General features: G+C 40.7%; 1 protein-coding gene, 2 long non-coding RNA genes and 1 pseudogene across 3 annotated transcripts; 3 read left to right on the forward strand and 1 right to left on the reverse strand.

Annotated features, from left to right (window-relative positions):
• Positions 1 to 666: 666 nt before the first annotated feature.
• LOC121653057 lies at positions 667 to 1432 on the forward strand. Its single transcript, XR_006012729.1, has 3 exons — positions 667 to 923; positions 1129 to 1194; positions 1358 to 1432. It is a non-coding gene; the product is annotated as an uncharacterized LOC121653057 (long non-coding RNA).
• A 2177-nt stretch (positions 1433 to 3609) lies between these two features.
• On the forward strand, positions 3610 to 5576 carry LOC121653007 (annotated as a pseudogene).
• Positions 5577 to 6904: 1328 nt separating this feature from the next.
• Positions 6905 to 9450, reverse strand: LOC121653059. The gene is made up of 2 exons (XR_006012731.1): positions 9109 to 9450; positions 6905 to 7152 (listed from the first exon to the last, which is right to left on the reverse strand). It is a non-coding gene; the product is annotated as an uncharacterized LOC121653059 (long non-coding RNA).
• A 4396-nt stretch (positions 9451 to 13846) lies between these two features.
• LOC121653054 (interferon-induced protein with tetratricopeptide repeats 5-like) lies at positions 13847 to 15959 on the forward strand. Its single transcript, XM_042006263.1, has 2 exons — positions 13847 to 13936; positions 14413 to 15959. The coding sequence occupies exons 1-2, from the start codon at positions 13932 to 13934 to the stop codon at positions 15728 to 15730; spliced, it is 1323 nt and encodes a 440-aa protein (XP_041862197.1). The 5' UTR covers positions 13847 to 13931; the 3' UTR covers positions 15731 to 15959.

A 15959-nucleotide genomic window follows, 5' to 3' on the forward strand; every position in this document is an offset into this window, starting at 1 on the left:
ACTGCTCCTGCTTTAGGCCCACTGGTGGAACCATCACGTAGCATTAGGTCTAGAACAGGGAGGTTGTTAAGGCCTGTAACCAGGCTTATTGAGATTATGGACCAACAGATTAAACATATTAGGGAGTAAACTGAGAGACGGGTCAATAGAATTTGAAAGAGACAGAGTATTCTCATGTGTTCTGGAGTGTTTTGGTTCTGTCATCTGGTGTGGATGGGTCGATACACCTTCCTAACTGTTTGATATATTAATTGTGTAATTAATTGCGATGTGAGATGTTTTGTTTTACGCTCCATTTCTCACACCTATTTGGGTGGCGGCAAGTTACAGGTATGGAGCAGACTCAGGGCGGGGTTTCTCATGATTGTATCCCTGGTGTAGTTTTACTGAGGGTCTGTGGAGTCACAGTGTGTGCTAGACATGTAACAGGCATGTTTACCTGAGATGGTTTAGGGGGTTTGGCCAGCCTCTTTCTCCTCTAATTCCTTATGGGAATAGTCTCCTGACTGGATTACATGTGACTTCATGGTATTGGTTTCCTCTGTTATTTTTTTTTCTCTCTTTTCTTGTGATTCAATGTTTACATGTAATGTTTTGTTTCATCTGTTGTTGCTTTGTTGTTCTACATTGTACTTAGCGCTCGACTCACTGGGTTGGTTGTTTTTTTAATTTGTTTTTTTTCTCTTGTCTATTTTTTTTATTTATTTGTTTTGTTGAGTTTTTTTTAGTGTAAGTGGAATTCAGCAGGGGGGAGTGTAACGGAGTGTAGTTGATTCCACTTGGCACTGAACAGGCAATCAGATTTGCCGTTTTATTTGCAGTCTATGTATCGGGGACACCTACTGGTTGGCACGGCTCTCCTCAGGTTATAAATACTGGCTGTGACGTTGCCTCAGCACCAGTAAGAGAGGATTGAGCCCATGGTAGGTCACTCAGCGCACAGTACTGTATTAAAAATGTGAAAAGAATATAATAATAATACAACCAAAGCAATGTTATACTCAAGAACGTGCCGAATACATAGCACGGAACTGAATGGGTTAAAATTTCATTGTTTTGAGATGACGCGATAGTTAGCTACTTAGCTCGAATGCTAAGCTAATCTGTGCTAAACTCTTTTCCATAAAGCTGTGCCGAGCGGCTGATGAGTGTGACCGTGACCGACCAGTGTGTGTCTCATCGCTGTTTTTGCAGGTACATATGTCTTTTGTTAGCTTTAAGTTTGTTTATTATTTATAAAATACTGGCTGTGACGTTGCCTCAGCACCAGTAAGAGAGGATTGAGCCCATGCTGTGCCGAGCGGCTGATGAGTGTGACCGTGACCGACCAGTGTGTGTCTCATCGCTGTTTTTGCAGACAATAAAGTCCGTTCCAAATACTAAGAGTGTCGGCCTTCATCCAGAAAAATCACAACACAACGCAGACAGTGGTTACACAGACAAGCAACAAAATATGGAAGAAAAAGTGTTGAATAACATTCGTTCAGGAGTTTACGTCCTTAAAAGAAGAAGGAGGGTCAAATGGCTAAATCACAGGTTTGGGACAGGTTCAACGAGGTAATCAGTGCAGACAACAGCAGCAGCATTGGTTATGTGCTTTATAACACTTAAACTCTTTAAAACACTTGCTTTGTTTGCTTATTTATATAGAAGCGGAGGTGCGGGGCAGTTTGGTGAGGTCAAAGTTTTTTAAAAGAGTGTGACCTGCGGGTCGGAAAAAACCCCGACCCGCGCATCACTAGTGTGGAGGTACCGGACCAACCTCTGGCATTTTGTCAGAATGAGGGACGGAAGGGACGTGTAGTGAGGGATGCATTAGTTAGAAATTTCTTTGTTTTTTAAGGCTCTGATTATGCTGTGATGAATAACAGGAAGATTTCGATCCTATCCGATAACCAAAATCCGCTAAGATTATGTTTGAACAACTGGCCCAGTGAGGCAAAAAAGACACAGAGGATATGGTGTGTGGTGGATGGAGGAGAGTGAGGTGAAGTTTCTTTTTGGTATCAGTCCATCGAGGTCTTTGAATCCCCTCCACTGAGACCACTTTGTTTTAGGAGAATTTTCAGGAGATAATACCCTCGACAACACAGCCATCAGGATCATGGACGTACTTAAACCCCTCCACCATGGCAAGCTGTTACCAACAACATTTTACACATTTAATAATGAGTCAGTAACTTTTGTAATGTCTCTGATCAGGATGTGTAAAATCTAAACATGGAGGGGAAATGACCCTCTGCTGATTCCTGGTGATCCTCATCTCTTGACTCACTCCGTTGCACCTTATTGGGTGGAGCTTTCCTGATACAAACCTGTTCACGTAGTTTAACAGGGAGGAGCTCATCATCTGTCAGACCCTGAGGAACGTTTGATTAACAAGATCTCAGCCAAGTCTCTGTTCAGTAAATGAAACAGACACTGTGTTGCTGCTTGTTTTAGTTTCATTTACTGAACAGTGATTCTTGAACTGGTAACACAGGAAACGAATGCTGAGTCCCAGACACGGTGCAGAGGAACTGGCTTTTTCTCTTAACTATCATGTCTGGGAGAGATTAAAAAAAGAATAAAAATGAGGAGTTTAGCAGACATTCAGTGGTTCTCAGACCCTGAAACTGGTCCTGATCACTGAAAGCCAGATTAAGATTTCTAACAGATTATGGGTGATGATGTGGGCCTGGAGCTGGGTGGCATGGTCCAGGGTCTTTGACTGAAAGGGAAGGCTGGAAACTGGCTGAACGTTTGACACGACATCAAGGTTGAGGCAGGAATTTTGAAGATGGGGTGACAGCAGCCAGTTCCAGTGAGTGAAGAACAGAACCAGAACTGGGGGAAGAGTTGATGGAGAATGAGGGATGAGATAACTGGGAGACATTCTCTCATAAGATTAGAAGGGATGGGGTCCAGGACAGAGGTGGAGGTTTTCATTCCAGAGGTGAGTTTGGTGAGGCCAGTAAGGGAAACCAGGGAAAACTGAGACATGGTCTGGGTGATGCAGGGAGGAGGGGAGCGGTGGACTGGGGAAAAGGTTAGGTGGTGGTTGATAGTGTTAATTTGGTCCTAGCAGAACGAGAGAAAGGCCATTTATTTGCTATCATGTTGGGGAGAACCGAAGAAAGAATGTATTTTTAGTTTCTTTTTTTAGGTGGGGGCAGGATATCGTTGTCCATGATGATAGCCAAGTGACCAGAGATGCAGAGATTGAGAGCTGATGAATGAGACCAGTGGAGCAGACCAAGTCCAGGTTGAGGCCAGGGCTGTGGGTGGAGGAGCTGACATGCTGTGTGAAGCTGCAGAACGTCTACGGCAGATTTGCTGTTGGTGTTGTTAATGTGGAAGTTAAAATGACCAAAGAGGTGAACCGAAGGCAAGATGGCACATAACTGAGTTAAAAAGTGAGAGAAATCTGAATGAAAGGAGGGGTTAGGTTTGGGGGGTGGATGACCAGGGAAGGGGACCTGACAGTTTGAAGGAATGAGGATGTGGCAGGAATGGAGCTGGTTTTCATTTTAATTAATAAGAGTTTGAATATTTTCTCAGTGTGGTGTCATGTTTGATCAGAACGAAAGTGTTAGCTTAAGAAATGTTGATTTGAATAACCTCTTTTATTTTTCTGCACTTGGTTTCCATTCCTGGAATTCCAAAAGGCAAAGCTCACTAAAGCACCGTATAAAAGTCTCTGCAAACCTGGAACATTATCATCTTCCAGCTGAGATCCTCAGATCATCACATACGTTGGAGAAGCTCCTGGTTTTAAAAGCCACAGACATTCACAGATTCATATTTACCGAAAACAGCTGAATAATGAGGTGAGTTTTTTTTAAGGAAGAATTTCATTAATTGCTGTTATATTTTCACTTTTCTCTTTTTCTATCATTTTTATCCTTCAGGTTTCTTCCTCCTTTCGTACATGTTTGTCTTTCATCGTCTTTTCAGTATTTCGTTTCTTCATTTTTATTTGTGTGATGATTTTATTCAGAGCTTCTTTGCTTTTAATTACTTCCTGCTCAGTGTTAGATCTTAACCTTCCTTCTTTCTTTCCTTCCTTATCTCTTTATCATCTGTCTCTTCATCATTTTAAGAGATAAAACTGTTGAGCAGCGGAAATCCTTAAAGCAGACTCTGTTAAACAGACTGATGGTCTCCTCACTTCTCAGAGTTTTCTTACAGAAGGATCTGATGATAAACATCTTTATTCTCTTGCTGCCTTTTTAATGCTCCTTACTCCAGTTTGTTCTGAAAGTGTCAGAGCAGATTATATCAACCCTCTGACGATTAATGTTGGTCTTTTAAAATGTTTTTCAGTGCTGCTCAGAGTCAGTCCAAACTGGAGTCCCTGGAGTGTCACTTCACCTGGAATCTGGACACCAGCAGGTCCAAACTGTTCTCTCTCAGAGACAAACTGGTGGACATCGGCACTGAGGAGGGAAACATCTGGCTGGGTCACATCTACAACCTGCAGGGGTTCATCCATTACAAGCTGGGCTTCATTGAAGAGGCCCGGGACTTCTTCAGCAGGGCCACTGAGACCTTCCACCAGCTGGGAGATGCAGATGAGGGTCCCTGGTTGGTGGTGAACTACGGGAACCTGGCATGGCTGCACCAACATCTGGGTGAAGACAGTCAGAGCCAAGGGTACCTGTCAAAGCTGGACACCCTGATGGAGAAACACCCGCCTCCAATCCAGGATGAGCTCCACCCAGAGGTGTGTGCTGAGAAGGCCTGGACCCTGATGAAGTTTGACAAAGACAAGAAGCTGCAGGCTGCAGATTACTTCCAGAGAGCCGTTAGGATGAAGCCAGAGATGGTGTCATGGCAGACCAGTCGTGTGCTGGTGTTGGTGGGTGATTATAAACACAGTGACACAGACCAGGATGTTGGCATGTTGGAGGAAATGAGAATGGCCCGAGAGGAGGATCCAGACAACCTGTACCTTGCTGCTGTCGACCTGCTGCTAAGAGCCAAGAGAGGAGAGCAAATCAAAGATGAAGCAGATGAGCTGGAAGAAAAGATTTTAATGAATCCTGTCAGCAGCTACAGCGGCATCAGAATCCTGATGAGGGTGTACAGGCAGCTCGACTGCTATGATGAGGCCATTGACCTGGCAGAAAAGGCCCTGAAGAAGCATCCAGATGAGCGATACCTGAAGAGGTGTACTGCCCTCAGCTACAGATGGAGGATAATTTTTTATAAGGAAAGTCGCCCAAGTGAAAGTATGTTCAGCAGAGCCATCAGTCTGCATGAGGAGGTGGTCTCTCTTTACCCTGATTCCTCTCTCATGAAGGAGATTGACCTCGCAAACATGTATGCGAGGTCAATCTGGTCACGACCTGATGAAAGCAGAGCAGATGTATCAGGAGATGATAAAGAGAGATCTGGAACCTGCAGACATGCAGATGCTCTATAACTACTACGCAAAATTCTTACTCTTTGATCGAAAGGCGCATCAGAAGTCGATTCAGTACTACATGAAGGCAGCAGAGATACCTCATCAGTCCTACTTCCAGCAGCACAGCATCAACATGCTGAAAAAGATCAGGAAGGGAGGCAGGAGCAGAAAACCTGCCAGATTCTGAGTCTGTGTGAGTTCCTGATAACACAGGCTGCACATCTGTGTGTTAACAGCTGCTTTAGGTTTTTACAGAGATAATATTATATCAGCATCATGGTGGAATTTTTATTACTAACTTGGTTTAAAACACTGTTCAAGTAGTCTTGATTCATAATATTCTAAGCTCTGGTGTTAAACACATTACAACCAGATTAAACTGGTTAGAACAAACTATTCTGGATTTAAGTTGTAACAACCGAGTTAAACAAATATGTTGATGATATTTTCTTTCTGATAAGAATTCTGTTTATTAAAACACAGTCAAATTTAGGGTGTTAACGTGTGAACATCATGTTAAATGTCAGCTGATATCTGTTTATGTCACGGTCTGCTGGTTTTCTTCAGTTTTTTAATAAACTGATATTAAATATTCTGGTTGGGTTAAATCTGGTTTACTGGTCTTTGTTTAGATTTTGCACATTTTGCTTCAAGCCTTGTTTTCTCCTCCTGATACGACCTGTTCTCTGCAACGTTTCTGGCTGTAGCAGCACTTTTACTGATATTTAAACCATTTTTGCTGCGTTTTTTTGCTCCTTCTCACGTCGGTTTAATGGTTAAATTCTGGTATCAGGCGTCTACACAGCAGCAGCTGGACTCATGTTGGAAAAATGAAAACTTTCAATGTGTGAAGATCAGAAACTGAACAAACCAACTGGTCAGACAATCCAACAGAAACTTGAAGCTGTTATTTCACCAGGAATCCCTGAAATGTGTTGTTAGTCCTGTTAGTGAGCGCTGGATTCTCCTCTCTGAACAAAGCTCCTTCACTCAGCTGCAGAAACCTTCCTGTCAGACTCTCACACACTGATGGATGAAATGCTTCCCAATATACAAACTAAATCTTGTGGTGTGTGGAGCTAAGCTCAGGTGTGTTAACGTGGGCTGCATTCCACTTCTGTATCTGCACACTGGTCAGTTACAGAGCATGAACACAAGCAGAAAATCCTCGAAGTGGAACGCAGCCTTCTTTAAAACTCCTGAGTCTGTTCCAGGTTTAAAAGCTGCAGTTTAATGCAGTCCAAGAGGTTTTCTGCTAGACTGCAGCTGGAAATCTCCAACATGCTGTGCAGCTCCAGCCTCTGTACTACAAACCAGTTTCCAGAAACTGGAAACTCCAGAACATCTAAATGAGTTTGTACTGGTTTTATTTCTGAGGAAACTTAGAACATTTCTCAAAAACAGAATTAATCTCAGAGTTAAACTTTCCCTCAGCTGTGATATTAAATCCTTATTTTTCTCTGAAAAAGCCAAGAATAAGACATTTTTAAACAATCAAACAGCATCTTCAAAACCTAAAATCAGAGGTTTTATTTCAGAGTTTAACAATCGGTTCACAAAGAAACACATTTTCTCTATTTACACTCGTCCAGAGTTCATCAGCAACGACGACAAGCTTCTGAAAAGGTTCAGGTTGTGGTTTGAGGGTTTAGGGGCCAGATCTTCAACAGTTTAGGAGGTAAAATAAAAAAATAAAGTAAAAAATGCCACAATGAGATCAGTCGTTTCCTCTTCGGCTCTTCTTGTGATCCTTTCTTGAGCTCCTGTAAAAACATCAAATAAAAATGAATAAAGATGTTTTCTAGAACATAAAACAGACAGTAAGAACCAACAGGCGTCCAGTTCAGCCGCAGGATGAATTTAGTAAATCTGAAGATGACGAAGACATTAACTTTAATCTCTGATGTTTCCACGTTTCATGTTTCTGTTTACATATCAAACGTTTCCAGGGCAGGAGGAGAACCGGTTCCATCTTTTCCATCTTTCTGATTTAATACACGTGACTTCAGCTTGTATGATGAGCTGAGTCACTTCAGGTGGTCAGGATTACTACACACATGTGGAAATGTACACGTATGTACATTTAAAATAACTTCTAGATCTGGAAAAGTTACTCTAATCATCATGTGGAATACTGGATTTTTCCAGCAGACACCTGGAATTAAATGTTTGCTGGTTTTATAGATCCACTGTGATCTGCACATGGAAATGAGTAGTTATGTAAAACAAATCAAATAATAAAAAATAAAACAAAAATCATAAAAGAAAAATATTAAATAAAAAAATAAAAATGTATTTAATTTATAGGAATTTTAAATATATGATGTATAATCTATACAATTTGTAATATATGTAAATAAAATAAACAAAATATGTATAAATAAAATTAAAATATAAATTTAAATACAAAAAAATGTAACTGAAAATAATTTTTTATGTGAAATTTAAAAGTTTATAAAATAAATAAAAACTAAATAATCTTTCACATTTATTTGACATATTTATACATATGTTTAAATATTTATATTTTATATATATTTCTGAAATATAAAATATATCTAAAGGTATCAAATAATTAAAAAAATACATAAATAAATCAAACATGTAACAAAGGAAAAATGAAACTGTACTTATTTATTTATGTTTTCTAGAAAGAGATGACTAATTAAATGTCAAATAATGAATAATGTTGTTGTAAAATGTGGAGTTTTCATTATTTCCAGGTTTTTATGCTGTTATTTTACTGGTCTGACCCACCGGAGATCAAACTGCACTGAATGTGGAGCCTGGAATAAAACCAGTTTGACAAACCTGATTTAAAATAATAAGAATGAAAATTTTAGAATAACAAACTTCTGGAAAAGTCTTTCTGTGTCATCTTTAATGATGAAGTGGAAAGTCTTCTGTATATTTAACTAGGTTTAGTCTCAGGTGCAGGGCTTTATGGATACCTGGATACCCATCTACTGTTACTACAGCAGCTGCCATGGAGGAGGTGGACAGCTAGAAATATTTGGGTGTGCTTCTTGACAATAAATTATGTTTTGAGTCTCACATTGAAATCACCTCAAAAAGGTTCATAAGAGGTTCTTCTTTTAAGGAAAGATGAGATCTTTTAATGTCTGCACTGATATGTTGTCTCTTTTTGACAAAAGTGTAACTGAATTGGTTTTGTTCTTTTGTATTATTGCTGATTCGGGAGCCTTAGTCTGGAAAATAAGAACCGCTTGGACAGTTTGGTGAAAGCTGCTGGTTCCCAGCCGGAGGGTTTTTTTTGTTGTTGCCATCTTTAACAAAAACGTGGTGAGGAAAGCTCATTCTATATTAAATTGCCCGAACCACCCTCTCCAGAATGAGTTTATTTTATGTCCTTCAGGCCCCGTTAGGGAGGACAAAGAGACTTAAAGTGTCGTTTGTCCTGCTGCTGTTCACCTACTTAACGGTAACGGCCACTAAGGTGACAGAGTTGTTCTTTTTATCTGTTTTTAGCTGTGATTTTATTTAACCTATTTTAAGCTCATTTCTTCTTTTGAATTGTGTGAATCTCTTTTTGACTTGTGCCATTTGTTCTGATTTTGTTTTAGATGTTTTTGATGTCTGTCCTCTGTCTGTGTTCTGGCTGCAAAATCAATTAAAGGATTTGAATTGAATTGGAAGCAATCAGGCACATATTTGTCCACAGGATGAACCAGGACATGCAGACGTTTCTCATCCCTCACCTCTCTGGAGTTTTGGAGTGGCTGCGATGTCTGTGGCTTCTGTGGTGACCTGGTTCACAACAAGCAAACTGTTATCATCACGAAGAAATTAGCTTCCTCTTCTGTTTAGATACCAACAACATCCATGACTCTCTCTGGGTTTTTATCTTCATCTTATTTCATGTAAAGCTCTCGGACAGAAGAGAGGAAGTTAGACTTCTGGACTCGGCGACCATCATCAATAAATGACAGGCTTTGATTAAACGGAAAAGATCATAAAGGAGGTAAAACAAATTTTTCAATAAACTGTCCATATGACCCAGTGTCTCCAAAGAAAATCAGAATTCTGACGTAAACAGAGAGAAATAACAGTTTTTTATACAGGGTGCCAAATCTTTTGGATGGCTTCATTTTTTAATGGAAATTTAATCATTTCCTTTGAGAATGAACTTCAATAACTTCTAAACCAAGTGATCCAGTCACTTCAAAGACACGATGCAGGAATTTAACATTACTGAACTTTATTTGATTTTTGGACCAAAGTGGATCCCTGTAAAACACTTTTTTTTCTTTGTTTTGCATTTGGTCTGAGGTTCTTGTAGAAACAGTAGACAGTCTTACACTAATGAAGGTTACAGTTTATGGGACATGCAAAAAAAATGGAGATTTCTTGTTTTTTCCACTGTCTCAACTTCAAATACTGAAAAGCTAGAGTGCAGCATGGATTCTTTTTAAAACTTCTTCATACAGTATTTCACTCCAGAGAGCACGCAGTTGTTCCTCTTCATGTCTGGGTCTTCGTTTCTTCCACTGTTTCCTTTTCATTACAATTTTAAAAACTTTCAGCTCTCTTTGTTCTTTTCCTTTTTTGTATTTGGTCGTATCAAGGTCTCTTTCATTCTCAGATGTTTTGTGTTTTAAATAGGGCTGTCATAAAATTGGGTTAGTGGCGGTAACTAATTCATGAAATTATTTGAGTTAATATTTTTAACGCAATCAATGCATGCACGGCATAACTAGCTTAATATATGGCTCATTTCTATGTTATGACGGTGGGACGTGCAGGGGTCTAGAGATGAACCTGCTGACTCCATGTGTGGATTTGAGAATAAAAAAAACATTGATGGAACAACACATGGGCCCCTGTGGAGGACGATGGTGTTTTCACACCTACACCTTTTGTATTGAGAGAGTTCCACACCCACACTTTGTTTTTTTTTCTTTTTTTGGTCTCCAAAGTGCAGTGTTGTCAACCTGCAGGCTTGTGCCAACACATCTAATAAGAGAAGAAAATGGCGGACTATGTAAACGTGAAAAGGCACAACCATATGGCATTTATTTATTTAATAATTTAGTATTATTTAGCAATGAGCGCATACAGTCAAATGATTTAAATTGCAATATCATTATACTGAACTTATCTTTATTTACAAAGTACAGCTAAAAGAAAGTGCTGAACACAAAACATTTAACAATCTTTAAACTACAGATAGCATAGTATGCTGTTGTTATTATATAGTTACTGTGGCAGGACAAAGTTAGTCAATAGAATATATATATATATATATATATATAAATATATATATATATACTGGAAAAACATATGGGAGAAAGGCATCACATAACATCACAGAGGCAGATATCCAACAAAGAATCTCAGGTATGAAAAACGTTACAGCACCTGGCCCCAACATGATCCATGCCTACTGGTTAAAGATGCTAAATTCACTCATGAGCGCCTAGCGGCACAAAAGAACCAACTGCTGAGGCATAGGACCCACCCTGAATGGCTGACCAAGGGACAGACAGTCCTGATACTGAAAGATGTCCAGACGGGAACAGGTTACCAGCCAGAACTATCGGCCATTAACCTGTCTCTCTACAGATTCAATCAGTTCTGCTTTATTTATCATCTTAAGACACTTTTACTCACACAGTCCAGTTCAATTATAAATGAAACCAAATCAATGATAAAATCCAGAACAGTCCAATGAAAACTGTCATCAGATTAGCCCATCCATTAACATGATCACACTAATAATAGCCCAGTTATTATATTTTTTACATGTTTTTCAGACAGTATGTGTCTCTAAACAGTACTGTAATCGTGGTGACACTAAACAGTCTCTGGTGTTATAAACATGGTAACCAGATTATACTGTTATAACATACAATGCTGTAATTAAGCTGGGATAATAAATAAATATGTACATACAAAAATGGTTTTCTGATAAGAATTCCAGTTATAAGAACATTTCTTAATCATTTGATGTTACTCAACATGTCTGAATGTCTCATATTAAATCTCAGCTGATAGCTGTTCAATCACATGCTCTGTTGATTTTTGGGGGTTATGTCTTGGTTTAATAAACTGATATTAAATATTGTGTTTTTTTGGGTTAATTATGGTTTACTGGTGTTCTTTGTTCATCTTCTGTTTTAAATTTGGCTTTACATCTTGTTTATTTGTTTTCTGTGTGGCTTCTAGTTCTTGATCTGTTTCACACAGTTGTTTTTTTATCCACAGGGTGGGAAATGTAATCTTAAAGGGAGGAAAAAATCTAAATTAAATTTTAAAAATGGTTTAAAACACAATATCTATACACTCAGGTAAAGTTCATGTTGTGAACAGTGAATAGTGAAGCATCAGCATGAGGGACATGTAATGATAACCTGTGTCCTAACTGAGCAATAACAAATAACAACCAGTAGAGGGAGCCAGACGAAGACTTTACAAAGCCTGGTCTCCTAGGAGCCAGTGAGGCCGGTTCAAGGCCTAGATGTGGGTCCTGAAGTTTGAGACTCCACTGGTAGAAAAGAAAGGCTGAATCAGTAAAAACCACAAAGAAGGCTGATTAATCTGGAGTCTGTTCCAGCCAACAAGGAAACAGGTTTGTTTGTTGTCCTGGCAACAAGGGAAGGGTTTTAACTTGGCTTGAAGAATATTAGGGGCAATAGACAATGAGGTAAAAAATAAACAGAGGATATGGCGTGTGGTGGATGGAGGAGAGTGAGGTGAAGTTTCTTTTTGGTATCAGTCCATCGAGGTCTTTGAATCCCCTCCACTGAGACCACTTTGTTTTAGGAGAATTTTCAGGAGATAATACCCTCAACAACACAGCCATCAGGATCATGGACGTACTTAAACCCCTCCACCATGGCAAGCTGTTACCAACAACATTTTACACATTTAATAACGAGTCAGTAACTTTTGTAATGTCTCTGATCAGGATGTGTAAAATCTAAACACGGAGGGGAAATGACCCTCTGCTGATTCCTGGTGATCCTCATCTCTTGACTCACTCCGTTGCACCTTATTGGGTGGAGCTTTCCTGATACAAACCTGTTCACGTAGTTTAACAGGGAGGAGCTCATCATCTGTCAGACCCTGAGGAACGTTTGATTAACAAGATCTCAGCCAAGTCTCTGTTCAGTAAATGAAACTAAAACAAGCAGCAACACAGTGTCTGTTTCATTTACTGAACAGTGATTCTTGAACTGGAAACACAGGAAACGAATGCTGAGTCCCAGACACGGTGCAGAGGAACTGGCTTTTTCTGTTAACTATCATGTCTGGGAGAGATTAAAAAAAGAATAAAAATGAGGAGTTTAGCAGATATTCAGTGGTTCTCAGACCCTGAAACTGGTTGTGATCACTGAAAGCCAGATTAAGATTTCTAACAGATTATGGGTGATGATGTGGGCCTGGAGCTGGGTGGCATGGTCCAGGGTCTTTGACTGAAAGGGAAGGCTGGAAATGGGCTGAACGTTTGACACGACATCAAGGTTGAGGCAGGAATTTTGAAGATGGGGTGACAGCAGCCAGTTCAAGTGAGTGAAGAACAGAACCAGAACTGGGGGAAGAGTTGATGGAGAATGAGGGATGAGATAACTGGGAGACATTCTCTCATAAGATTAGAAGGGATGGGGTCCAGGACAGAGGTGGAGGTTTTCATTCCAGAGGTGAGTTTGGTGAGGCCAGTAAGGGAAACCAGGGAAAACTGAGACATGGTCTGGGTGATGCAGGGAGGAGGGGAGCGGTGGACTGGGGAAAAGGTTAGGTGGTGGTTGATAGTGTTAATTTGGTCCTAGCAGAACGAGAGAAAGGCCATTTATTTGCTATCATGTTGGGGAGAACCGAAGAAAGAATGTATTTTTAGTTTCTTTTTTTAGGTGGGGGCAGGATATCGTTGTCCATGATGATAGCCAAGTGACCAGAGATGCAGAGATTGAGAGCTGATGAATGAGACCAGTGGAGCAGACCAAGTCCAGGTTGAGGCCAGGGCTGTGGGTGGAGGAGCTGACATGCTGTGTGAAGCTGCAGAACTTCTACGGCAGATTTGCTGTTGGTGTTGTTAATGTGGAAGTTAAAATGACCAAAGAGGTGAACCGAAGGCAAGATGGCACATAACTGAGTTAAAAAGTGAGAGAAATCTGAATGAAAGGAGGGGTTAGGTTTGGGGGGTGGATGACCAGGGAACGGGACCAGACAGTTTGAAGGTGAGATGCTGGAATGAAGGGTGTGGCAGGAATGGAGCTGGTTTTTGTTTCAAATAATAAGAGTTTGAATATTTTCTCAGTGTGGTGTCATGCATGATCAGAACGAAAGTGTTAGCTTAAGAAATGTTGATTTGAATAACCTCTTTTATTTTTCTGCACTTGGTTTCCATTCCAGGAAATCCAAAAGTCAAAGCTCACTAAAGCACCGTATAAAAGTCTCTGCAAACCTGGAACATTATCATCTTCCAGCTGAGATCCTCAGATCATCACATACGTTGGAGAAGCTCCTGGTTTTAAAAGCCACAGACATTCACAGATTCATATTTACCGAAAACAGCTGAATAATGAGGTGAGTTTTTTTTAAGGAAGAATTTCATTAATTGCTGTTATATTTTCACTTTTCTCTTTTTCTATCATTTTTATCCTTCAGGTTTCTTCCTCCTTTCGTACATGTTTGTCTTTCACCGTCTTTTTTATGTGTGTGGTGATTTTATTCAGAGCTTCTCTGCTTTTAATTACTTCCTGCTCAGTGTTAGATCTTAACCTTCCTTCTTTCTTTCCTTCCTTATCTCTTTATCATCTGTCTCTTCATCATTTTTAGGAGATAAAACTGTTGAGCAGCTGAAATCCTTAAAGCAGACTCTGTTAAACAGACTGATGGTCTCCTCACTTCTCAGAGTTTTCTTACAGAAGGAGCTGATAATAAACATCTTTATTCTCTTGCTGCCTTTTTAATGCTCCTTACTCCAGTTTGTTCTGAAAGTGTCAGAGAGGATTATATCAACCCTCTGATGATTAATGTTTGTCTTTTAAAATGTTTTTCAGTGCTGCTCAGAGTCAGTCCAAACTGGAGTCCCTGGAGTGTCACTTCACCTGGAATCTGGACACCAGCAGGTCCAAACTGTTCTCTCTCAGAGACGAGCTGGTGGACATCGGCACTGAGGAGGGAAACATCTGGCTGGGTCACATCTACAACCTGCAGGGGTTCATCCATTACAAGCTGGGCTTCATTGAAGAGGCCCGGGACTTCTTCAGCAGGGCCACTGAGACCTTCCACCAGCTGGGAGATGCAGATGAGGGACCCTGGTTGGTGGTAAACTACGGGAACCTGGCATGGCTGCACCAACATCTGGGTGAAGACAGTCAGAGCCAAAGGTACCTGTCAAAGCTGGACACCCTGATGGAGAAACATCCGCCTCCAATCCAGGATGAGCTCCACCCAGAGGTGTGTGCTGAGAAGGCCTGGACCCTGATGAAGTTTGACAAAGACAAGAAGCTGCAGGCTGCAGATTACTTCCAGAGAGCCGTCAGGATGAAGCCAGAGATGGTGTCATGGCAGACCAGCCGTGTGCTGGTGTTGGTGGGTGATTGTAAACACAGTGACAAAGAGCGTGAGAAAGACCAGGATGTTGGCATGTTGGAGGAAATAAGAAAGGCCCGAGAGGAGGATCCAGACAACCTGTACCTTGCTGCTGTCGACCTGCTGCTAAGAGCCAAGAGAAGAGAGCAAATCAAAGATGAAGCAGATGAGCTGGAAGAAAAGATTTTAATGAATCCTGTCAGCAGCTACAGCGGCATCAAAACCCTGATGAAGGTGTACAGGCAGCTCAACTGCTATAAGAAGGCCATTGACCTGGCAGAAAAGGCCCTGAAGAAGCATCCAGATGAGCGATACCTGAAGAGGTGTGCTGCCCTCAGCTACAGATGGAAGTTTTTTTTTAATAAGGAAAGTTCCCCAAGTGAAAGTATGATCAGCAGAGCCATCAGTCTGCATGAAGAGGTGGTCTCTCTCTACCCTGATTCCTCTCTCATGAAGGAGGTTGACCTTGCAAACATGTATGCTAAGTCTGGTCACGGCCTGATGAAAGCAGAGCAGATGTATAAGGAGATGTTGGAGAGAGATCTGGACCCTGCAGACAAGCAGATGCTCTATAACTGCTACGCAAAACACTTACAGTACGATCGAAGGGAGGGTCAGAAGTCGAATCAGTACCACATGAAGGCAGCAGAGATACCTTATCAGTCCTTCATCCAGCAGAACAGCATCAATCAGCTGCAGAGAATCAGCGGTCGAGGCAGAAACAGAATGTGCAGAGAGATCCAGGAATTTCTACAAAAGCTGCCGGGTTCGGATTCTTTGTGAGTTCCTGATTAAACAGGCTTTCATTTTAAAGTTTTAGACAACTGTTAATTGCTGAATTTAAGTTTTTACATCTTCTGTATGAAGAGGTGGACATGGGTAATCTGTCTTTTTGGGGTTGTTGTGCTGTTATGGCAGAAGACAAGGTTGGGTGTGGTTCAGCTGAGATTGTCAGTGTCTGCTACACCTGATGCAGGTGTGGGTGGTCATGGTGTTGACTTCACAGGAGCAT

This window comes from Melanotaenia boesemani, chromosome 14, assembly GCF_017639745.1.
Source record: "Melanotaenia boesemani isolate fMelBoe1 chromosome 14, fMelBoe1.pri, whole genome shotgun sequence".
In the NCBI taxonomy this organism is placed as follows: Eukaryota; Metazoa; Chordata; class Actinopteri; order Atheriniformes; family Melanotaeniidae; genus Melanotaenia; species Melanotaenia boesemani.